This window comes from Acromyrmex echinatior, chromosome 18, assembly GCF_024713525.1.
Source record: "Acromyrmex echinatior isolate Ae372 chromosome 18, ASM2471352v2, whole genome shotgun sequence".
Lineage (NCBI taxonomy): Eukaryota > Metazoa > Arthropoda > Insecta > Hymenoptera > Formicidae > Acromyrmex > Acromyrmex echinatior.
The window spans coordinates 616330-641277 of NC_141869.1; the positions used below are offsets into that span (position 1 = coordinate 616330).

Here is a 24948-nt window from a genome sequence, read left to right on the forward strand (position 1 = left end):
CGCAGATAAAGTAATTTTTACTGCAATTTATAAGTAAAGAAATTTTGTGTCATTGGAATAAAGTTGTTTTAAAGAAATTGAGGAACACGTTAAACGTACGGGAACATAATACAAACATTTGCACCACGGATATGTAAATCGCCAGACTTCTTTAATACATTTATTCTTATATATCCATATTTATACACAGTAGTAGCTATTATTATTATTATTAATCATATAATAGCAATAGTTGAGTAATGCATATATCGTGCATTATCTCTCGCTCGGTTAATATTTGACAAAAATACAAAAATTATTAATGTATAATTATATGAGAACAAACGTGCTTAACTCTGAATCTTATCCCTCTCTTTTTCTTTTTTTTCTTTATTTTTAATGCTTCCCCCATAATATTTTGCATCTTTTCCCATCTTTCCATTATACATTACATTTCTTTTGTCCTAAGTTGATTCGAGTATACACGAAGTCTGAGAGTCGACTATAAAACATACACTAAGATAGAACGAAAACGTTACTTGATTCTCCCAGTCGTTCATCAATTGCTCCTTCGTTGATGCCGACTGCGTGTACATTTGAACGCGTATTTTAACTCGTAATAAAGTGGCTATAATAGTCCACGTTCGCGGGACCATAGCGAAGTCAAAGTAATTCAATTTTTTCTTCTTTTTCTTTCTTTCGAGAATTTATATGAGTACAGATTTACACTTTTCTCCGAAAAAAAAGGAAGCTAATCTACATTTGGTCTTCCGATCTTTTCAAAACACATCCTACTCATACCGCATTTTTTATGTATATATTTATATATATACGAGTTTATGTATTTATATATTTATATATGTATATATATGCAGTCGCTAACAAGAGTTTACTTACAACTATTTACCTCTCGCTTTTATATTAGCGATAAAGCTTTGTCGACCATCGGACTCATCGGTCCATAGTATTCGTGCTAGAAGAAACATTATTCCTCACGTTTATCGTACACGCAAGTCGTAACAATTCTCACAGCACTTTTGTGAAAAACGATTCACATACATTTATCTCTCTCGTTCGTTCGACGTATTTGTTTTGAACTTATTTTCGTTCTTTTTCTCTCGCTCTCTTTCTCTCACTCTCTTTTTCTCTCTCTCTCTTTCATCAGAGAAATATCTGCGATCATTCATTTTATTCACAATGCAAAAATGTAAAGTATATCTTCAAAATATGTGTTTCATTGTTGGTCAATATATGTGTATTATTTCGTTCCGATTAATATGTATATAGCTATACAGTTCGCGCACTTCTAATCAGCATGAATAATGTAATATTAACGAATGTGTACACCAGACGGAATCGATAATGGCTTCTTTTCTTTCTTTCTTTCTTTCTTTCTTTCTTTCTTTCTTTCTTTCTTTCTTTCTTTCTTTCTTTCTTCCTTTCTTTCTTTGTTTGTTTGTTTTTTTATTACAATCTCATAATGAAAAAGATAGATAAATATCGCTGTTACTGCACATACATCGTTACTATATATGCTCAATCGTCTCAATAATCGGTCATATCAAGTTTCATCTTCATTTTAATCATTTATGATTTCTTAAACAAATTAACTCGTCTCTACTGCGTATACTAGATAATGAAGAACGTGTACGGTTGTTTTTTTGCAATGGAAAACATCACATGTCATCTCTCAAACGTGTATCACGTGCTCTGCATCACATGCTCTGCATCATGAGCGAGAGTCAAATACGCGGCTATTTTTCGAGCAAACTGTGAAAAAATTGCAACTTTTGATTTGATAACGTCATTGACATTTTTTCTGCAAAAACTTTGAGATACAATAAAGATCAGGACTTGTTAATCTGATGGGAACCGATCCTTTTCTTGAAAAAAATTATCTATTTTCTTTTTGGTATATCTAGAAATGCACTAGTATGCCAAATGATAATCCGTAACGTTTTCAGATATGTCAATACTTTCCAAATAATTTCTTGGACAGTAATCATATACAAGATTTCAAACATAATTTTTATCAATTAAATGACTTATGACATCTAAGTGCCGATCTAAATTAATGAATAAAGAACAAAAGTATAACAAAATTTTTTTTACATAAAATTACTAATTTGAATCGTAGTATACTCTTCTTATAATCCATAATTCAGGAGATTCTAATAAAATAAAACGTAAAACGCAATCGTTGTCAATTTTATGAAGATCTACATCATTTTGTTTCAAATTTAATTTAATAATAAGAATGTGCGGAAAGCAAGACAAAAGGTAAAGACGGGTATAAAAATAATAAAAGAACAGAGCACTATTTTTACTACATATTTGTGGCATGTGATTTTTTTTTAACTACACTTAGAAATAATGCGAGTCGCACATATATTTTCCATTTTTAACCGAGATTATATGCAATAATTTCAATATAATATGGAATAAACGTCATATATGCATATTAATGAATAATAAAAATCATCACTAATCACAAAGATGCGTAACGCGATTAAACCAAATTTATGCGAGTGCAACAATTATACTTTTCACAAGGTCGCTGTGACGAACCAAAAATAAAAATGCTACAAAACGCGATAATAATAAATTTATACAAGCGTATGTTTCACGCGTACATCTTTATTTTTCGCCCCTTTTACGGAAACAGCTCTATGCTACCTCATAAAGATGCGCTTTTCATATTTATTAAGCCAAGATGCTTACATACACGAGAAAAAGAAAAGAGAACAATATAAAGACACACTATTATCACCCTATAATTAGCAGTCAAATATAATACGTTCGAAATTGCACTGTAATGTACAAACGGGAGATCTAGTGCGAACTCGACGGATGTTATTCTTCTAGTTTCTTTTCCGGTGCATCATACGAGAAGGTCGCGATACTGGCTTCGTCATATTCTATGACGTACCAGATGATTTATCATGAATTCTGTGACATAGTCGCGTCATAGAATTCATGGAATCTATACAGACGATAATCCGTCTTTCGCAATCCATCGCGTTACAAACGCTACAATTTCATTTGGCACGAGTGCAATTCACAGTTAAGAAGGAATATGCAAATTATTACATATAGGATTTGCACATGTATCACCGCATAAAATGCAAGGAATTATTTTATTGTGATATCGCGCTCTACGCCAGTCTCTTGGAGAAGTTTGCGAGTGTGCTGAACTGAACAAATAAATTATCAAGTACAAGTAAATGTAGTACACAGCATACACAGGAGGGGCGGGGGGGGGGGGGCGAGAATTGGTTATTCATTACCAGTGAAGGAAGCATCCGGTCAATAATTGCATATACCTTTCAATTTTCAAAAGTATTCACTCTTCATTCCACATTGACTCGTGTTATTCTCGAAAAAAAGTGAAGTCTCTCGTCTATCAATTTTATGCGTCATTTTAACTATTGACAACGTCAAAGTCTCTATGTCACACAATCGCGTTTCACAACAAAGGACGATTTCTTATTCTACTAGTAGGATGTTATATTCTTACTTCGTCCTTCCTTTGTGTCGCATTCGAAACTTTGTCTTTTGTTTTTCTTTGTGTTTAGTTGCTACCGGTCCAATAACTAGGACTATATCCAGGCTTCGCTTGAGCTTTGTTCTGCGAACTCGTGTTGGACCTTTGGTTGCCGCTGTTGCCGCCATCCTGATGAAGTGGCTGGTGCAGCTGATGTGGTATAGTCGGGATGAATAAGTGTGGGGCACCGTAACCACCGGGCAAGCCAGCATTTTGACTACCCGTAAGACCGAATGGTGGTGGCGTAGCCGAGTGGAAAGTCTGTTTTTCGTAAGACTAAAAGGATCGATTAAGTGAACATACGTGTGTAACACATACAGACGTTTCTAACGACGATTACTTTTTTGAGTAGTGTTACTTACATTCACTTTACCAAGAGCGACATGACTCTTGGCGTACATTGTAGCGCTGATATCTGTTGCGGAAGAACCAGCGGTATTAGTGTTTCCCGTGGAAGTGCCAGTTTTACCAGTTTGAGTTCCGGTGTAACTACTACCGGCCCCCTTATATTCTCCAGACGGGCCAGCGGAAGCCAGCGCATCGTAGCTCGCACCGGCGCCATAACCAGATCCATAGCTACCAGATTTAGCGCTGTACGCGCCGCTATTCGTTCCGGCGTTACCGGCCGTTGCTATTTGCTATGGTACAAATTGGCTCGATCTTAGCATTTTTTTGGTCCATTTCAGAAGGAGCCACAAACAACAAAGTACTCGTTGGAAGCACAAAACTTACCGGATAAATAGCAGGAGTTCCATATTGAAAACCTCCCGGCATAATCCCACTACCGTAAGTAAATGCGTATGCGTATCCCGGAGGAAGAGTAGGATTTATCATTGGCTGTTGATGCTGTGTGGCGGTCTGCAAATCCCATAAGATTTGAAATTTTTAGACATCACGATTTTTGTTAGCGACGACTCTAAGCTGGTCGACGAAACTCACCTGCTGCGACATAGTGGAAGGAACTGGCGATGCGTTGCTGTCGTTTCTAGCAAACCTGGCGTCGCTAATACTGGTATAGGCTCCCTGGACTCCTTGGACACCCTGTACGCCTTGCACACCAGATAGGGCATCACCTCTGCCACCACCGAGACTTGTAGCCGGACCAGTCGTCTGATAGCCCAGAGCCGCGTCATAGTAACCAGTAGTTGGCTGCACGTTAGTCAGGAAGGCCAAACACAAAACTACATGCATACACTGTGTACTCCAAATACAAGAGAAGGCTAACTAATTTCTACGCGTACCGAGCTGGGACAAGTAACATGCGGTTGTTTGGATCTATTGCTATGTGTAAAAAGTACTCAAGGTACTCTCATCCGACTTGAATCGATAGAACGAGCTACTAATTACGCGTAAGTCGCAATACACATACGAGTACATTCGCTTCCCGCTATCGACACGCTTCCCATGTTTATATAATAAAAAATATTTGAGTTAAACAACAAGCTAAAGAGTATAGTAAAACCTCCATCAACCATTTGTATATACAGGATGCGTCACCAAAATCCGAACAATTTTCAATTTAAATTTTCCGTTATATTAATATTAATTCCTCCGCCAGAGAGTGTTGTTGGCGTCTGAGAAAGCCTGATGATTCTAGTCATATTTTCAAACAGTCATATTTTCAAAATGGCGATGTTGAAACCAAGTGCGGAATATAATCGAAGAGCCGCGATCATCGAAGGCCTTCGCGCTGGGCGCTCAGCAATGGAAATAATTCGGATCTTTGGATATCCGAGATCAATCGTTTATGACGTTGTGGCAAAATATACGGCTTTAGAACATTCCAACGAAGGTTCCAGTATGCCAGCGAGGAAGAGTCACCCGAAAGAATGCACCGCGAGGACCCCCGCAGTTGAAAGGGCTCTAGCGCTGATTTCGGATGACCCAGGACAATTGTTGCGAAAATTAGCATCGATTGTTGGTGTAAGTGAGCCAACAATGCGTCGAATTGTCGAGGACCTTCGATACAAATCGTACACATTAAAGACACATTACGACAGATGCTCTCCGAGGACAAGCCGAGTTGCTCACCTCGGCATCCCAATGTGACGTCATTAAGGACCGCTATTGAGGCAGCATTCGTCGGCATGGACAGCGCTACATTACAACGTGCAAATGCTTCAGACCGAAAATAGAGGCCATCATTCAAGTTAAAGGGGGATATATCGAATAATTGTGCTCTATAGGGATCCCCCAAGTGCCATATAAAAGGATTTTTTCTAATATTTAATTTTTCATTAAAAACATTTTGTTTAAAGAAATTGTTCGATTTGTTCGGATTTTAGTGACGCACCCTGTATATATTACCACACGGAAATATAATGCATATTTTTTATATAATCTGAGATACGTGACATCATTCATACACAGCCTACAATTAAGTCAATCAAGACAAAGAAGGAAGAAAAATAAGTCAAGATAGATCGGAGATCGAAACAATTTCGTAAAGTATATTAAATAAATTTCAGGAATATTTTTCCCAGCTTTCCATCATCGAGAAGACATTTTTACACGAAGTAGTATCGAAAAGCCGATCTGTCTTTACCAATATAATTATTTTATAACGAAACATCTTACTACAGAGAAATAAGAACGAGTTTACGGTGTTGTCGTGAAGGCATCCATAGGAGTTTGAAACATTTCGGAAAGAATATTGGAATTACGAGCAGCTACCAAGCAATAAAGAAACGATTACCTCAGGAATTTTCGTACTAGATAATAACATAAAATAGAGTAAGCGCTTCGAAGCAGTATAAACACACATTGTAATAGCAATGTGTAATTGTAACATATTATTGTTTCAGTGTATAATGCCCCGAAGAAGCGTTACTCAGAGAGCAATCCATTTATATTTGAATGAATAGAGAAATAAATGAACTAATCCAGATCGAAAAGTGACTGACCATGTGTGGTATTCTCTGTTGTACAAGCTGTATATCTTCGTAGCTGTACACGGGCTGCTGGAAAGCTGCATATGGTACACCCGCTTGACCCATGATATATGGATGACTAAGCATCGGCGTCATACTTCCGGCCGCACCACCGCCTGTCATATTGCCGGTACCACTGCTACCCGTCACTACTCCACTCGACGTACTTTTTGGAACCGCTGGAAAAAGAATATATCTTTTCGTTAAAACGAATTATTCTGTTTAATATGTTGAATCGCTCAGTCCTACAACAATCATCTTTTAAAAAGATTTAACTCTTAGCTAGTATAGGAATCATGAGTGGTAAAATATCCATCGTAATAAAAGAATTAAAATAAAAACAAATCCTAAGATAACAAATAAATGAGTATTTGTTCGTAGGAAAACTTCAAATAACAAGAAAAACGAAAATTTACTAACCGTTGGAATTCGTCACTTTAGTTTGTGAACTATTAACAGACGTCGAGGTGAGACCCAACGTTGGTGCACTGGTCGTCGCGAGAGAATTATTTGACGTCGTTGCACTGCTATCATACTGTGAATCCTTCGTCGCAGTACTGTTCAATTTGTGATTGTGAGACGCTGCCTGCGGTTGGCTGGCATAACTTCCGTATGGATTCGCGTACACCTATTAATATTTTATAAATTTATATTATCAAACTGTATAAGGTATACTAAAAGATACAGCAAAAATTTATACTAACAGACTGCGTGGCACTCTGGTAACCGGAACTTTGCGTTATTGGAGATGTGAATGTTGTGACTGCTATTGAAGACTGATATTGAGGCTGATAAGTTTGATACCCCGCATTGCTGTTTGATACCGTGTTAGTAGCCTGCGCTGGATATTGTGATGTTGTAGCCGGTACATATCCGCTTGCGGACGGATAAACCTATCAAATAAAAATTGTTTTAATTTTTGTAGAAGCTATACTCGTGTATCTCTGACATTCTTGGTATGATGGAATTATACCTGACTGCTAGTAGTGGGCTGATTATAACCGGAAGTCGCGGACGCCGATGCGGAAGGAGAAGGTTGACTGAAATTCGACGTGTTGGATTGCGGAAACGATGTTGACGAGTTGTAACTCGCCTGTGAAACTGTTGCTGTCGCGGAATAACTACTCGCGTTAGCGCCTGACGCATTTTGGAAGCTAGACTGAGACTGGTTATTAGTCGAATATGCATTGTAGGTGCTTGGCGTACCACTCGACGGCTGGAAAGATGATTTTTGCGACGACTGATAGGTCGTCGTACCACCATACGTTGGTGCGTTTCCGGGTGAGACTTGCGACGTGAAATCTTGCTTGGTTATATCCAAGCTTTGGCCACTACTGCTTCCACGAGTAAAACCTTGGGAACCAATCGTATGCTCATTGGATGCTGGTAAAGTGTCGGTACTCTGTAACTGAAAGTATAATTATAAGCCGATATATCAAAAGAGACACACATAAAAACAAAAAATAACTACAAACAAAAAAAACCAATTTAATGAAAGTAAAATTTACCATCTGTGAGCTGGCGTTGAAGGGCGTAGTGGAAGTCTGCGTAGTTTCGATGTCGAGCGAATTACTCGTATTGGCAGTGTTCGCAGTATTTGCACCGGAAGAAATGTCTACACCAGCGATTGTATTATTTGTGGAATTATATTTTTCATTTGCTGAACCATCGATGGAGCTGGAATCGCTACCGAATTCAAGCGCGCCAAACTGTACATCGAGAAAACCGATTCCACTGTTGACCGCATCACCAGGCATTTCCACAGCACTCGATGGTATTTTTGATGGTGGAGGTACTCTTGGACGTTGTTTCATTTGTCTTTGGGGCTGTAAATATAAGCGCATTGATCATTTCAAATTTCAGATAGTTCAACGCAAAAAAGATTAATTGCGTACAACTTTGAGAATTTATAAAAATACAGCAATACCTGACTGGACATAGATGACGAAAACGACGTTTGTGCAGCTGCTTTCAAGTTTTCACTCGTCTGCTGAGTAAGTTGCGTCAGATATTGAGTTTGTGCCGCTGTTAGTACGCCGCTAATAGCGCTAGGTTGTTGTGATAGTTGCATCGTTGGCAAGCCCAATACTTGTTGGGTTTGCTGTTGTTGAGGTTGTATTAAATTCTGCTGCTGCATTGTAGACATATCCGACAATTTTGGTAGTTCCTATAAATAATGTAAAAAATATAATTATTCGAATATGAGCAAGAAGATGTATCTAAAAATATTTATGTACTGATAAAATTTTACCTCCTGTTGAAGTAGTGACAAATTAACCCCCTGACTGGTTTGCGTGGATATTTCCTGGGGCTTTTGTTCTTCCAGAACAGGCGGAGGTTCAAGGATGTTCGTGCTCGGTGTGAAGACTTTGGTATCTGCCAAAGATCCTGTGTACTCCTCGTTATCCCAGTCTTCTGTAGAGTCCAAATTATTCCAAGCATCTATATATACAGTTTATCGTATAGCTGTAATATGTTTGATGTAATATGTTCGACACGTATGTACATACACATATGTATATATGTGTGTACATAATGTTGTTGATCTAATGCTTTATATACAAGGAAATTAGTGATAAGTCTTTCGCACAGGAGCAGAATGGATTAAACTGAGAAGAAAAGTTCTTTATCATTTTGCAATTTTCACAATAGTTAATAAGATATTAATTGCTAAAAATTGCTTCAATAATTTTTTACTCAAATACTATCAACTTTACAAACTGCAAGAGATATGGGTAGGGCACAGACGAGAAAATAAGGAGAACGAGAGGAATCTTATAGAAGATAGTATGCGTGATGGCAGCTATAGCAGAAGAGGTAGGGATGGATCCGGAAGATCGGATCACGGATGTCATAGCGGGGGCCAATATACAGCACTGCATTTTTTTATTTTTACCAACATGAGAAAATACGGTATTAAAAAATTCTGAAAAAATTCTTAATTCTATAAGAAGAAAATAAACAATTTTCGTCTCTTACAGTTTTTCTGTAAAGTTGATAGTATTTGAGTAAAAAATTATTGAAGACTAATTTTCGGCAATTTTTAACAATTAATATCTTGTTAACTATTGCGAAAATTGCAAAATGGTAGAGGACTCTTCTTCTCAGTTTAGTCCATTCTGTTCCTGTGCGAAAGACTTATCACTAATTTCCAAATACCCTGTATATGTATATGTATAAAATTATGTGTGGGTATGTGTATATGTGTGTGTTGGTGTGGGTGTGTATAAAATGCAAATCAATTTATTAAAGAAATGATTTGACAATGTAAAATCAATAAAACGTTTCTATAACATACATATATAATGATCAGTTTAGTAGAAGAAAAATAATTTTTGTCATTTGAACTCAAGTACAGATTAAAACTCACCCATTTTTGGTTCTTGAATACTTTGTTGTTGTTCCTCACTACCTGTCCAGGTTTCAATGGGCCGATTAAAACCATGAGCAGCAGAGGCAGATGATGGATCGTTGCGGTTTGCGAATGTTCTTGGACCAAGACCTCGGCCCCCGCTACGACATCCGCGACCCGATCTTCCGGATCCACCCCTACCTCTTCTGCTATAGCTGCCATCGCGCATACCATCTTCCATGTTCCTCTCGTTCTCCTTATTTTCTCGTCCGCGCCCTACCCAAACAAAATTTTACAATTCATAAAAGAAAGTAGGAATTTTTGTAATCTTGCTGCACAATAAGAATTAACAAGGAGAAAAAGATCATTTTAGATTGTATATATCTATTCCTATAGCCCGGTTGCATCGACATTACTCTGACTTAAAATTATCTCTGTTTCTCTCTTCGCTTTAAAATGAAATAGTTTTAAGTCTTGCTTAAAGTAAATTGTTGCAACCGGGACTAAATGAATAAAAAATGGAAACTAACATCCACGATTATCATGATTAACGCGGCCGCGCATACGCGGAGGACCACCACCACGTTGGTTACGTCGTTCTTCCCAATCGCCATTGTCGTCCTGTCCGCCCGACTGATCTGTGGTCTGCTTGGAACCGCTAGGCTGACGAGGCTTCTTCTTTTTAACCTCCCATTCTGTTTTCACTCCTTCCAGAAGATCATTAACAGCGCGGTCCAAATCTCCATCACTATCGTGCAGAGCCATGATCACCTCATCTTCCGAACGTCGAGTCATATCCATGACCTGTTTAATGCGTTCCTTCAGAATAGGGTCTTCGCCTCCCGCCATTCTGGTATCGATGATTTGCGCGTTGCGCATTTGATTTGTGTTTTGCTATATAACAATCGTTACAATTTTCTTTAAAACAACGATATTACAATGTTATCACAATACGATTTATATATATATACACACACATATGTATACATATATATGTATATATATATACAGACATATATATATATATATATATTATACATCTATATATAATATATATATTATATATCTTATTTATGTGTGTTTTAGTCTCATAGATAAAATAAATATTATATCAAAAATAAAATAATCTAGCATGTTAAAAATATGTATTTGCTTCTATAGGAATCAATATTTTTATTTTTATTTTAGATTTTACATTACATTAACATAATGAGATGACATGATTAAGTAAAAACAATTAACTTGTAATTGGTAATCTCACATTTCCATATATATTATTTTATATGTATTACTTGGTTAAAAGTTTTTAAGAGAATATACATTATTGTAGTAGAGACTGTAATCCATTTTGAACATATTTATCACAGTAATAAATAAGTCAATATATAGATAAATTTGTTTTGGACCAACCTGAGCCTTGTCATGCTTAGTCGAATCTGATGATTTAGTTTGATGATGATGATCAGATTTACCATGTTGTTGTGATTTATTTTTATTGGTGCCTCTTCCACCAGAGGACACCAAGGATTTGTTGCTTGAACTCATTGCCAACTAAAATCCCACGTACCTAGCACTCACCGTATCACACTATATACACTCCCTATTTACAGTCTGAAACAGAATACATTTGCTGTTATAATGCAATAATTTATTATTTATACAAATAAAATTATGATTGATTTTCGATAACACAAATAATTTGATCATACAGTACTTTTAGGAACATTATTAATAAAAAAACAAAGATCACAGGAATATGTTACAATCTGATCATACAATAAGAACCTTGCTACGCAAAGCAATTATTATAACTTTTAGGAACAAACAGTACCAAAAATTGAATTATATTTATAAATATTATATTTATAAAAATGATCTTTAAATCTCCAGCTTATATTAACTATTTCTATATTTTTCTTACTATAATTCTGTGATTTGAATTACTTAAATATTTATATAATAGAAATATCATTCTCATACATCGTTATTAGAAAATCTGTATGTAAAATGTATTAGTTTCTCTTCAGATTTATGAATTAACTCGACACAAATTCATCCTGTGAAAACAAAACCAGTATAAGAAGTATCTTAATTACTGATATATTTAGAGACAACGAAGCTCGGTATTTGCAAAAAAAAAAATCTAAATTTGTGTTAAATTAAAACTGATCAAACTGCTACTAAAGTTTTGCCAATTGCCACTTCCAAGGAATTAGATATAAAGATTTTGGTGGACATAAATTACACTTGTAAAATACGTACTAATGAGAAAGCACCAGATTAGGGACATCCGATAACAATAAACGGAAGATGTGGGATCCGCCTCAGGGAAAATAACGAAAGTTGAACGAATGTTAACGCTTATCACCTCGACGCCTTGAGGCGATAGCGAGAAAGTCACGTCGCTCACGATGACGACGTTAGATCGTGGAATACACGCGTGTAAAAGTTTCACGAGACGTCTGGCCAGCCACGTCAAGACGATCGCGTGCTGTTGCAACGCGTGTCTTGAACACAAACGCGTCAGGATACCCAACGGCGAGGAGAGGCTCGGCGGGAAACGCACTATACGTCGCGGAATTTTCCGTCGGAATTTTCACGAAGGAGTCTCTTATTCCGTCGCACAGCGGAGATTCGGTAAAAGAATAAAAAAAAAAATGGGGGAAAACACTGTCGGGCGCGTCGTCGACCACTCGCACGTCGTTGCACGCCGTGAAAAGCCGTGCGTAGAAACGAAATAAGAGAGGGAGAAAGAGAGAGGAAAGAGAGAGAGAAAGAGAGGCGGTACGGAAGAGTAACAGCCTAGCAGCTCACGCCAAGTCAAGAGGCGACACGCGCACAAAGAAGCTTCTGGTAACAACGCGCGATTACTCTCGATGGATGAGAATATTTTTCAGCAGGCCATGTGCACGGTGGACGCCATTTCTGCAATGCGAGAAGAAAGCTTGTCAAGCATCGCCGCGGCGGTGCATCAATGGATCCCGACGGAGTCTCGGAATGGCCGAGAGGCGAAAGAATCTTTGCGTGTAACTCACGGCTGTCGTGGACGTTGTGCGGATGCCTCGGCAGGCGCGACGGGGAGCGGAAACGTGCGGGATTCACGGCACCTCGGCGCTTGGGGCCGCGGCGCGCGAAAAACCACGAGAAAAACAACAGATTCACTATCGTACCTGGGTTAGTGCGCTCAAAACGCAGCTCGGTCACGTGACCGCAGGGCCCCCCTTCCCTGATGCACCAAGGCACCAACTAGTGCCCAACAGCGCAGCCAGCACCGCTTTTCCTCGCTCTTTATTGGGCTCTGTGTGCGTGTGCAATGTTCCGTCAGACCGGCAATCGAAGCAAAAGTAAACTCAACGCGCCACGTTGCACCGCCTGCTGTCTGCGGAAGGACCGCCATGCGCAAGTACGCACGATTCCGGAAGTGTCGATCGTGTCGATATCCACTCACATGGAAATCGAAGAGAGGCTATCCCGTCCACATTTGACGCTTTAAACGAAATGAAAATTAAAAAAAAAACATAATTAACAATAGCCGTATAAAAAATAATTATATAAACGTAAAAATAATTGAATTTAATGAAAGATTCACTTTTTGTATCCGGGTATCAATCATAAAACCTTTTTCCTGGGATGAAAAGTGAAAAGTAGTCTAATTTATATCGTGCATTTGATACGGGTATTAACTAATAACTCTCTATTGAATGATCTTAATTTCGGCGATACGAAACAAATATATAATATGTGTATTTAATTAATCATTATGATGTATATTGTATTGTAACAATTTAGTACATCATTCCTTAAATACATTGCTGAAATTAAAATAATTTAGAAAGTTAATAGTACAGTTGGAGCCTAAAGGTTGCAACACTTTTTTTTCGATGGTTTTCGGAATGCAGCTTATTCATCGAGCGATTTTTATTTATGATTTTTATTTATGTCCATGGGTCCTATTGATATGTATGGCGTACAAAAAATTAGAGAAATACTATAGTATGCGTTACATATACTATAGCATTTCCCTAGGTTTTCGTATGCGATACTTTTCAAGAATAGGGGCCCATAAATAAAAACCAATCGCTTGGAGAGCAAGCTGCATTCCGAAATCCATCGAAAAGAAAGTGTTACAACCTTTTAGATCCTGATTGTACGTGTATCAAGTGCACGATGTAAACTAGACCAGTGAAAAATTTCTCCATCAACTTCGAGTGCACTCTGTTTCACGTATGATGCGCATGATGCATCATTTATCCTTATTCACCAAATGTTAAACAAGGGGATCGATTCTATTGTATATCTTAAAACGAGATGAAAATTACAAAAGTGATTGAATTTACTAAAATATTGTACTAATAATTTCATTGGTCAATATCTAGTAAATTTGCTCATTTTTGTAATTTTTACCTTGTTTGAAGATACAGAATCGATTCCAAGGATAAATGATGCATCATGCACATCATGCGTGAAACGGAATGCACTCTTGAATAGTTAAAATTTTAATTTTTCATTTTCCATTCTAGGGATAAAGTTTCAAAATGAAGCATTGAAAAGTTTCAGATTGGCTGTCGCAACAAACTTGCGATCGGCTCGCAACTAATGTGGAACCGACTTAATCAATAGAAACCCCGATTACGACATACGCTGTCCAATAGGAAAATTTATTTTCTAGAATTTCTAGCTCAACAAGGGGCACAATAAAAGGAACAGGGAACAGAGAACAGAGAATAAGAAATTCTATCTATCAAAAATTGTGTCTACAATACATAATTTCTGATAAATTGAAATTCTTATTCTCTGTTTTCTGTTCCTTTTATTGTGCGGAGCCCCTAATGGATTCATTCAACGGACTCAACAGTTGAGCAAGCGCTCGCTGTTATTGGTGTATTCTTCTAGAGCTAAAATTCTGATTAAATGAGCTAAAAGAATACACCATAACAACGAGCGCTCTCTATTGAATAATTCAAGGGATTTACTATGGTTCTTGAAACGAGATGAAAATTACAAAAGTGATCAAATTTACTAGAATATTTGTAACTTCATTGGTTAACACTTAGTGAGTTTGCTCATTTTTGTAATTTTCACTTCGTCTAAGACCGGAATTAGACTATACTTGAAGATTGAGATTAAATGATAAAGATTGAAATTTCACCAATGAGGACAAAGAAGTTTTGGCTCCTTTTGTTCTGATTGGTCAAACTTCAATCTTTTAATCTTCAATCTTATTCTTCTAATGAGTAGTCCGGCCTAAAAAATCATAATAAGTCCCCCGATTGGAATCCATTCCAATTTTTTTCATAATAGATGCCCAGGAAGTTACATGACATTTTCCCGAAAAATTAGACTGGTAAATGTAATGGTATTAATAAAAACCCCAACACAAATTTAATTTACACGAATTGGTAACACTGGCCTAATTTCCACCGAGGGTTTAAACCAGATCAGAATGTAAGAACCAACCAACTACAGTTGAGTATTCTCCTGTTACAATCGACAGGGGAATGCTCGACTGTAATTGGTTGGTTCTTACATTGTGATCTGGTTTAAACTCTTGGTGGAAATTAAGCCATTGTTAAAGTAGTAAGTCCATAAGTTTGTCCATAAGTTTATATAACAAACTTATGGACTTACTACTTCAACAGTATTACTAATTCGTATAAATTAAAATCGTATAGTCTAGGGGTTTTTGTTAGTACCAACATTTTCTAGTCAAGTTTTTCGAGAAAATGTTATGTAACCGCTCAAAACATTCAAATTCCCTTGCACAGAATAAAGGTGCCTTTTCCGGCCATACCGATGCTCAACGCGTCATTTTTAGCGTCAAAATAATTTAAAAAAGAAGGCACTTTAAGCATATATCCATATAAACTTGCATAGCCACATAAGTATATGTATAAAGAAAATTATCCAATTACATTTTGCGTGCGCCTTTATAGGAGAAATGCGATTGGATAAACTCCGGCGAAAGCACAAAATAGCAAATTTAAATTGAAATTTGTCCGGATTTTGGTGATGTACATATATATATGTAATAAATATGTGTGAAATATTTCATAAAATATCAATTTTCTGCTGTCTTATGTAGTTATATCTATAATGGCCGGTTGGGTAAGTAGCAAGATTACGCAATCACATTGCCAGAATTACTTAACAGGTAAACTTTAACTTAGTTTACATCGTGCACTTGGTACTAACTAGTAACTTTCTATTGAATGATCCTAATTTCGACAATATGTGTAAGCATGTCTACTTAATTAATCATTTTGATGCATATTATATCAATTTAGTACATCATTCTTTGAATACATTGCTGTAATTAAAATAATTTAATAGAAAGTACATGTATCAAGGCACGATATAATTAGGCTTTATCAAAAGGTGAAACAATAGATTACATTACATATTATAGCAAACATGCACACTAGAGTTATCGAGGCGTAATGCCTATTGCACACTGCATGCGATAAGCAATATCCAATAAAAGCTCTGCTTTTTTTCACGTGATGACGCAAAGCAAAACTCTCATTGGATATCGCTCGTTGCTTATCGCTTATCGCGTCCAGTATGCAGTAAGCATAATTCCTTTCTTCTTAAATAAATATCGCATACGAAAATAGCAATTCCATACAATCACTATCAAGAAATTATCATTTTCGTATGCGAAAATCATTTATGTTATTATATTATTGGCTGCGTTCAGTGGACTCAACAGTTGAGTAAGCGCTCATTGTTATTGGTGTATTCTTTTAGATTATCCAATCAGTATTTTAGATCTGGAACAATACATCAATAGCAGCGCTCACTCAACTGTTGAGTTCGCTGAACGCAGCCATTAGCATTGTTCGTTTTGTCTCTTGGGAGCTGTTCGAGATCGTTTCGAATGAACCTAGCGTATTTGAAATGTAGTTATCCGTCATACGACATCTGACATTTATCGTTACGATGAATGTCGGACATCGTATGACGTATGTCATATATAGTGTGAATTCTACATTTCAGTAGTACACAGAATTTATTGGGTCATCTAAAAAGTATCCGCGGTTTTTGTCAATAGATGTGTTGACCATCAACACTATCTAGTGACAAAAAACCGCGGATACTTTTTAGATGACCCAATATTCGGAGCGATCCCGAGTAGCTCCTGAGAGACAAAACGAACAATACTATTATATGTGCTCAAGAATAAGAATCCCTGAACACAGCTCAAATGTCAATTTTGTTCACGACTTATCTAAGGTAAGGACTTATTTAAAGGTTCAATTTCATGATGTCACTTGTCGCAGTGATTGATAAATGATTCACGTGATTGAATTCTCCCTTAATCTCTTATGGTGGAAGGGATAACATGGCGTGCTCACTTTGCAAGCATCTCTCTCTCTAAATCTCCGCCTTCTCTGTCTATGACCAAAGTCTCGCTACAAATGCTTTGAAGCATTGGATGGACCAATTAGAAAAAAGAATTTTACAAACTGACCAATTAAAAAACGCTTCAAAGTGTGCAGCATCGCGTTGACCGTATCCATAGTCGAATGTGAGGAGGATAATCAACTATGATTGGTCGATTTCTATGCTTATTCTTTAATTCACTATTGTTACTATCTATGTATTGTAGACCATGCATTGAGCCCATTCTACAATGATAGTAAACAGTAGAAGTAAAAAGTTTTTGCGCGCCTTAGGCCTATTCTACAATAAAGTCGTAAACAGTAAGTCGTAAGAAATTAACCAATCATCGATTATTTTTTTCACACTTAATTATGATGACTTAATTAGTTAATTTCTTACGATTTCTTAATCATGTTATGGAATACATATGTGCGGAGCCCCTAAAACTGGAAACACAATAAAAAGCACAGGCAATAGAAACAAAAAATAAGAGATTTCAACTTATCAGAAACCATGAATAATAGAATGGACGCTTTCTGATAGGTTGAATCTTTTCCTATTGCTTGTGCTTTTCATTGTGTTTCCAGCTTTACGCTTTTTCATGCTGATGCTCGACACTCACTTTCAGCGTCAAAACAGGTCACGTGATCAAAATTGATGCTTGATATTCGTCAATTTTGATCACGTGACCTGTTTTGATGCTCGAATCGAGCGTCGAGCGTCAACATGAAAATGTAGCCTTAGAAACAACGATACTGCTGCGCCTTACCTCAAAATCCGGAAATTGAAAATTAATTGAACTTCCGATGCCTCTGAAATACACGGAACAATGGGCAGGTAGGAATGGTAGGAACTCTGTAGGCAACGTAGGAGTTATCTGTATCCAATAAAGTATCTGTTATTACGGAAAGGAATAATATTAAATAGTATCGTGTAAATGCGAGCGACAACGAACATGGATTTGAGTTGCCGAAATTCTAGTATAAGTGCCGATTATTTGCTCGGTCAATTGAATACAGCTAGACAAGAGATTAATAATTTGAGGTACAGTTATAAAAATTCTCTTCATTTTAATGTAGCATATATCATTTTTTCTTAACTTTTTTAAAAATATATAATAGTATTCATATAATCGTGTATCTTGCATTTAATATAAAATATTGTAATATGAAATGCTAATTATGATACTATTGAATAAAAAGATAACATAATAACAATGCTGCAAACTTCAATTTGCTAAGGAAATTTTGTGAAAAATAGTTTGATTTAATATTGCAGACAACAAGTAAAAAGTCTGAGGTATATACTTGATAAAGATGTTGATAATATCAAACGTTTATTGGAATTACAAAAACATGGAGGAACCCTACCACAGTCTAAACTAATATCTTCGGAAGAAGCAAAGCCTGGTACAAGTAAAGATCAAGATGTTCTTAAATTAAAACCTATCGGTATCATTTCTACCTGGTTTCCAAATAAAAGGGCAACTCCTAGACAACCTGGCATATGTGGAAGAGTACCAGGAAAGTTGACACTTTACAATTCTATATTTACCAATCCAGATCATGCCTTACAGGGCTTGCAGGATTTTTCCCATATGTGGTAAAAGAACCATAATTCTTTAAAACAATATAATTTTAATGTTTTTAATAAAATCTTAAATAATATTCTTTGCTTTTTCTTTCCAATAGGATTTTATTTCACTTTCATAGAAACGATTCGACACACACTCGTGCAAAGGTAGCACCACCAAGATTGAATGGAATAAGAACAGGTGTTTTTTCTACGCGTTCTCCACATCGACCATGTCCTATTGGCCTTAGTCTAGTTAAGATACTAAAAATTGAAAATCATACGATTTATTTTGAAGGAGTTGACATGATTAATCAGACTCCTGTATTGGATATAAAACCATATATACCACAATATGATAGTCCATTACATATCGAAAAACTAGGCAATAGATTAAGAGAAAATAACGTCAATACCTCAGACGTGTTTTACAATATGGAAGAAACCCTCAACTTGAGCGAAGGCCAACCAGTTGATTCTTTTAATAATGATACGGATGTCAACAATGACGAACAGACTGAGCTTGATATTTCCAGAGACGAGGAAATAGCTTTGAGACTCCAAGCAGAAGAATTTCAAGCTTATCCCAACCTCAATGACTATGATATTGCAAGACAACAATCTTCTCAATTGACAGAAGCTCGTGCTAATACTTGGTTACAAAATGACGTTAATGTAGATGTGCATAGAGGAGCATACTTTATTCAAAATAGAGAGTCTAACACAAGATCAGACTTGGATCCATCTGTTGAACATAATACAACTTTAATAGCTGAATCACAAATAGACTCTATTAGAGATTTAAATAGTAGAGTCCATAGAATAGATATAAATAATTCCAGTAATACAGATTCAACGCGAATGGAAAGAGATAACGATAATGAAATTAATTATACTGAAAATCAAACATTACGTAATTCTAGATTATTGGATGGAGCAGATGGACCAAGCACAGTGTGCGGTACCGATATAGATTTAGTCAATCGTCATGTATTACATACAAGAGTCGATAATTCTCCTGTGAGAATGGGAATACGCGAAGCACCTGATGGAGAAGAGGGACTCGAGTCTCAAACTTTGACACCCTCGCGCACTTTACCGGATATTCACGCTGCAACATCTATATCATCTACATCAATGAATGCAGCAACAGAAAGTAACTTTTCCGATATAAGAATACCAGATTGGATTTCGCAACCTCGTACAGCAACATTATCTGTAATTTTCAACGAACGCGCTTTGATGCAACTAAATGAAATTTTAGATGATAAAGTTGACGAGCAAAAACAAGCTATTGAAAATGTACTAAGGGAAGATCCTAGGTCAGTGTATTTAAGGCAAAGATGGGGAGGTAATCAATTCTATACCTTTTTAATACATGATCTGCACATTACATGTAGATTTGACGATAGCAGAGGTATCGTTACTGTATTCCAAGTTCGACATGCGGGTCGCACCTGTGATTGCGGCGAGCCCGAATGGCAATGTTTGGGACATTCTCCTTTATCTTAATATGTTATATTAATTGATTTAAAAAATAGAATATAAACATATTAGGAAAGAGAAGAAAAATTCCGCCAGTGTCACGATTTAGCATACAAATTAGCACAATTGTTATTTATTTACTTTTACATTTTAATTATTTTACAAGAGCAGTAGACACTGCTCTTGTAAAATAATTTAATTTTTTTGTAACAACTATATATTTAACTGATAGGGCATTTGTTATAAAAAAATGAAGTTTAATAAAATGTCTCATATTTAAGTATAATTTTAATGCAAATATACAAGTTCCTATATTTTGTTATTATGTGCAATTACAATTTATGTAATTATATTTATTACAAAGGAATTTATACGAAGTAAAAAATGCATAAAAAATAGATATGTATTTTATTTTACATAAAATTGGGGAAAAATATGACAAATGAATTTTTTCACAGTGGTAACATGATATTCTGAACATTCTAACATGCATTTACGTATACATTCGTATAGTAAAGTCGGCACCAGCGGAAAATACCCATGGTTCAATAGGATGAAATGTAACATCCAAAATACCGAAATCATTATATGATTCGTGATTACACAATCTTTTCAATGGCACAATTAATGGATTTTGTAAAAGATCACTGAAAAGAAATATAAGAATCGTATATTATATGTATAAAATTAAATATGCAATGAGTATAGAGATATTTTACTTGTACACCATTCCATGAGATACAATTAGTGCCCTATCGTCAGCTCCAGAAGCAAACAGAGGATATCGTTTGTGAAATGCTACGGCGCGTATACCAGTTCCATGTAATCGCAATGTTTGATAAGGCTCTTTACTGAAATCTAAATCGAACCAAAGCATTTTACGATCGTATGTCCCTACCAAGACATTATCACCTCCTAAAAAATTCATAGCACAATGATTATATGATTTAAACATAATCCATAATAAAATGTATAATAGCTTACCTGGGTGAATATCCATTGACGATATCCATTGTGAATTGGACAGCAATTTTTTAATCATTACTTGTTGTACAAGATCGTATACTCTTACATTTCTTTGTGTCTGGAAAAGATATAATTTACAAAAAATGAAATATTAATACTACTGTATATTTCGATTGCTAATACTTACTGCAACAAATAAATATGGTTTAATCGGATGAAATAACACACATTGTATTAATCCTTTTGATTTATTAAAAGGTAATTGAGATCTTCGTTTTGATAGCTGATTAATCAAAACTGATCTATTTTGACCATCTGGCATGACAGTAGCAAAATAATCTCCTTTTCCATGCCATGTTACTTGCTTTACAGTTTTAAAATGATTCAGAATAATCCTAACTCCATTATTCCAATGATCACCTTCCACTTGCTCCCACTGTACTGCACTTTGCACCCTGTCACTCACTAATACATCATGAAATATGTCAGTCACATTTAAAATTACCTTCATAATAAATCATAAATAATTTAGTAATTTTAATTAACAATACCTATTATTTCACTCTGTGGTATTATCTCTAAAAGTTGATCAGTTTTGTTGGTAATGAGATTATCTCCAACTCCAGGATTTATTAAAAGTACTTTTTTATCAGCTGCAACTGCTATCAATGACATAGCTTGGTTTGGACGCCAGACAACACTTCGAATGACACCACCGCAAGGCACTGTTTTCAAACACCTGCCTGTACTCACTTCCCATACTGTTAAAATAACAATTTATATTAAACTACATATAAAATGAGAGAAATTTATAATTGTATAATACATAAATTAATAATATGCAAATATATGCGTGATACACTAAATAACTCACTCTTCAATAACATATCATCCCCACCAGATGCAATAAATTGACCCTCTGATTCTACAGTAATACTTCTGATCATATCTGTATGTCCTTTGAATACCATAAACATGGTTGTTGGGAATGGTTGTAAGTCCTTTGGACTAGGCAATTGTGGAACCAAGACTTCAGGCTCTATTGTTAATCTCATCTTTAATGATCTAGAACACAGATACAGATCTAAACATCTCTGGAATCTTTCTTTGACATATTTTGAAAATGCAGGTACTTCTCGAAGAGAATTAAATTTCTGTGGTATAAAATGTAATTTTCTCTTCCATGGAGTTGCCTTTAATTTATTCCATTCTTTAAGTTCTTTGTTGTCAAACAGATATTCTGGTGGAGGATTATAACTCTCCGCATGGCCAGGTAAATGTCTTTTGGGTGCTGGAATATGCTTATGAATTCTACGCATTTCCTCTGCTTGATCATCAGATTGCCACAACATATAAAACTGTGGCCCTTTATTTTTTTCTCTTTCTTTCTGCATTTGGGCAGAAGACTTCATCCAACCCATCTTAAGAGCATGTACTAATTTTGATACTTTTCTAGCTTCGTTCTTTGATGGTAAAAAAGAACGTTTATGCTCTGGGAATTTACGAAGTGGCGTTTTCATTACTTCAGAAGTAAACCAATCTACCCATGGCTACAATTCATAACAAATAAAAGTAATTAAAATCACATTCTTACATAGCATACAATAATCCATGAATTAAATTATTATAAATAATTATATTATCAATAACTCACCGCATATTCATCAAATTGAACATCAGGAATTTTCTGCTTTTGGATTCTTACGATTAAATCTATATCTGCTTCGCTCAGTACAACATCCTGGCCAGTTTGAGGATCTTTTATAGTTCTCCAAAAGTTAGGATCCTCCATTCTTTTCAAAAAGTTATCTAATTCATCACCCTTTTCAGGTTTAGGAATTTTCTTACCTTCCCAATCATATCCAACATGATCATATTCATTGTACCATTTTAATGGTACATTCCCAATTGTGTTACGAATATCTTCTTCATCAGAACTATCATATACATATTCATCTTCATCATTTGCAGTAGATATATTAGTTTTTTGTTCATTATGTGTTTCATCTTTATGCATCTGTGCTTTATCAAAATTCTTGTGATTCTTATTATTTCTTAATTTGTTAATTACTGGTATAGTTTCTTTTGTCGATGTCTTGTCTTTAAATGTTAAAGGTTTTTTACTTTTATTCTTATTTTTTAATTTGTCATCTTTTGACTTGATTGGTGAATCTTCTTGTACTTCCTCATAACTACTTTCTGACTCAATGTCTTCTGAATCATCATTATCTTCATCCAAATCATCGCTATCTTCATCCGAATCATCATTATCTTCATCTGAATCAAATATACCTTCGTCTTGTTCTACTTCTTCATCTGAATCAAATATAACTTCGTCTTGTTCTACTTCTTCATCCGAATTAGATGTAATTATGTCTTCTTCTACTTCATCATCTGTAGCGTCTTCGTCAACATTAATTTGAGCTGCTATCAAATCTTCTATATCAGAATTCTAAATAATTAAGAAACATATATTATTTAATATATTATTTCATATATTATTTCATTATAATATGTTATTTCATTATAATATGTTACATTAATAATTATGTTGATATTATTGAACTAGGTAAAAAAATAAACAAGAGATTATGCAGACAGTGATACAAGAAATAAATACCTTTGCGTTATGTGAAACATGTACATCCTTTTCAATTTCATTTTTATTTTCTTTTAATTTCGGATTAACATATTTCCTCTTCGAGATTTTTTTCTGTCCCATTTTCTTCAAAATTAAATAAAATTTTAACACGACACACAAGGTTAGGTACAATCACGTGCATAAAACACAATGAAGCATTGAGACCACTGAGGGACTGTGAGGGTGCGATTACATGAAGTCGAGCGCGGTACATGGTATGCGATACAGTAACTAATAGTAAAGGCTTAAGGCTTAATCACAACAGGCACAGGCTACAGGGAATAACGAGTCGTCCAATCAGAGCTCTGGTGTGTAAGTTCGATGTTATATCCCAGAATTCTGATTGGATGGCTCGTTATTCTCTGTTGCCTGTGCCTATTGTGTTTAAGCCTTTAAACATAATATTCCATTCTTATGGCTTACGTTTAAAAATCTATTGTAGATCCGGGCTTAAAGGCGACTTTTATCAAGCTTCGGTTAACTTAACCAGTTTACTTTTTGCAGGATTCCAACTGAAGCTGATGTCGAAGAAAAAATACGAACTGAAGAGTTAATACATTTACATTTCATATATTTATAATTTCTTTTTTTGAATTTTTTCTCCGACATTTGTTTTAAGGCTTAAACACAATAGGCACAGGCAACAGGGAATAACGAGCTAATGCGTATGCATAAAGAAAATTATCCAATCGTATTTTTTCCTATAAAGACAAATGTAAAATGTGATTGGATAATTTTCTTTATGCATACGTTTATGCGGCTATGCAAGTTTGTGTGGACATATCCTTATCGCGCAATCTTGTAACTCTAAAAAGAATATTTTCGACATAACTAGAACACAACTAGAATAAACGATTTGAATTTATCAAATCGAATACACAGTTTTTGATAAATTGAAATTGTTTATTTTTTATTCTTAATTCTTTATTCCTTTTATTGTGCGCAAAGTCTAAAAGTCTCCTGAAGATTTGTCAACCGTGATTGGTCAATTATACTGAACAGCAAATGCTATTAGTAAGTTCCTAGTAAATACAATATAATTTAAGTAAATGTAATAATCGATCAAGTCAGAGACCACACAGCTCAAATATAAAAA

At 35.5% G+C, this 24948-nt stretch overlaps 3 protein-coding genes across 9 annotated transcripts; 1 reads left to right on the plus strand and 2 right to left on the minus strand.

Moving 5' to 3' along the window:
- Window positions 1-146: 146 nt before the first annotated feature.
- On the minus strand, window positions 147-13141 carry lig (ubiquitin-associated protein-like lingerer). Of its 6 annotated transcripts, XM_011063678.2 has the most exons (16): window positions 12841-12969; window positions 12068-12730; window positions 11216-11416; window positions 10336-10699; window positions 9824-10081; window positions 8705-8895; window positions 8381-8620; window positions 7962-8279; window positions 7427-7861; window positions 7158-7346; window positions 6874-7081; window positions 6427-6632; window positions 4463-4672; window positions 4256-4381; window positions 3886-4161; window positions 147-3799 (listed from the first exon to the last, which is right to left on the minus strand). In XM_011063678.2, exons 3-16 carry the CDS (start codon window positions 11348-11350, stop codon window positions 3551-3553), a joined length of 3405 nt encoding a protein of 1134 aa, XP_011061980.1. In that variant the 5' UTR covers window positions 11351-11416; window positions 12068-12730; window positions 12841-12969; the 3' UTR covers window positions 147-3550. The 6 variants fall into 6 exon arrangements, with proteins under 6 accessions (XP_011061980.1, XP_011061983.1, XP_011061979.1 ...); XM_011063681.2 differs by lacking the exons at window positions 12068-12730; window positions 12841-12969 and adding an exon at window positions 12976-13141 and having other exon boundaries at window positions 4463-4633; XM_011063677.2 differs by lacking the exons at window positions 12068-12730; window positions 12841-12969 and adding an exon at window positions 12976-13140.
- A 4819-nt stretch (window positions 13142-17960) lies between these two features.
- Window positions 17961-21434, plus strand: LOC105150529 (uncharacterized). The gene is made up of 3 exons (XM_011063682.2): window positions 17961-18232; window positions 18467-18790; window positions 18880-21434. The coding sequence occupies exons 1-3, from the start codon at window positions 18126-18128 to the stop codon at window positions 20270-20272; spliced, it is 1824 nt and encodes a 607-aa protein (XP_011061984.2). The 5' UTR covers window positions 17961-18125; the 3' UTR covers window positions 20273-21434.
- Window positions 20639-24082, minus strand: LOC105150530 (ribosome biogenesis protein BOP1 homolog). 2 transcript variants are annotated; one of them, XM_011063684.2, is made up of 8 exons: window positions 23832-24079; window positions 22866-23663; window positions 22086-22761; window positions 21763-21972; window positions 21399-21676; window positions 21230-21329; window positions 20965-21160; window positions 20639-20892 (listed from the first exon to the last, which is right to left on the minus strand). In XM_011063684.2, the coding sequence occupies exons 1-8, from the start codon at window positions 23931-23933 to the stop codon at window positions 20739-20741; spliced, it is 2514 nt and encodes an 837-aa protein (XP_011061986.1). In that variant the 5' UTR covers window positions 23934-24079; the 3' UTR covers window positions 20639-20738. The 2 variants fall into 2 exon arrangements, with proteins under 2 accessions (XP_011061986.1, XP_011061985.2); XM_011063683.2 differs by having other exon boundaries at window positions 20965-21329; window positions 23832-24082.
- Window positions 24083-24948: the final 866 nt, after the last annotated feature.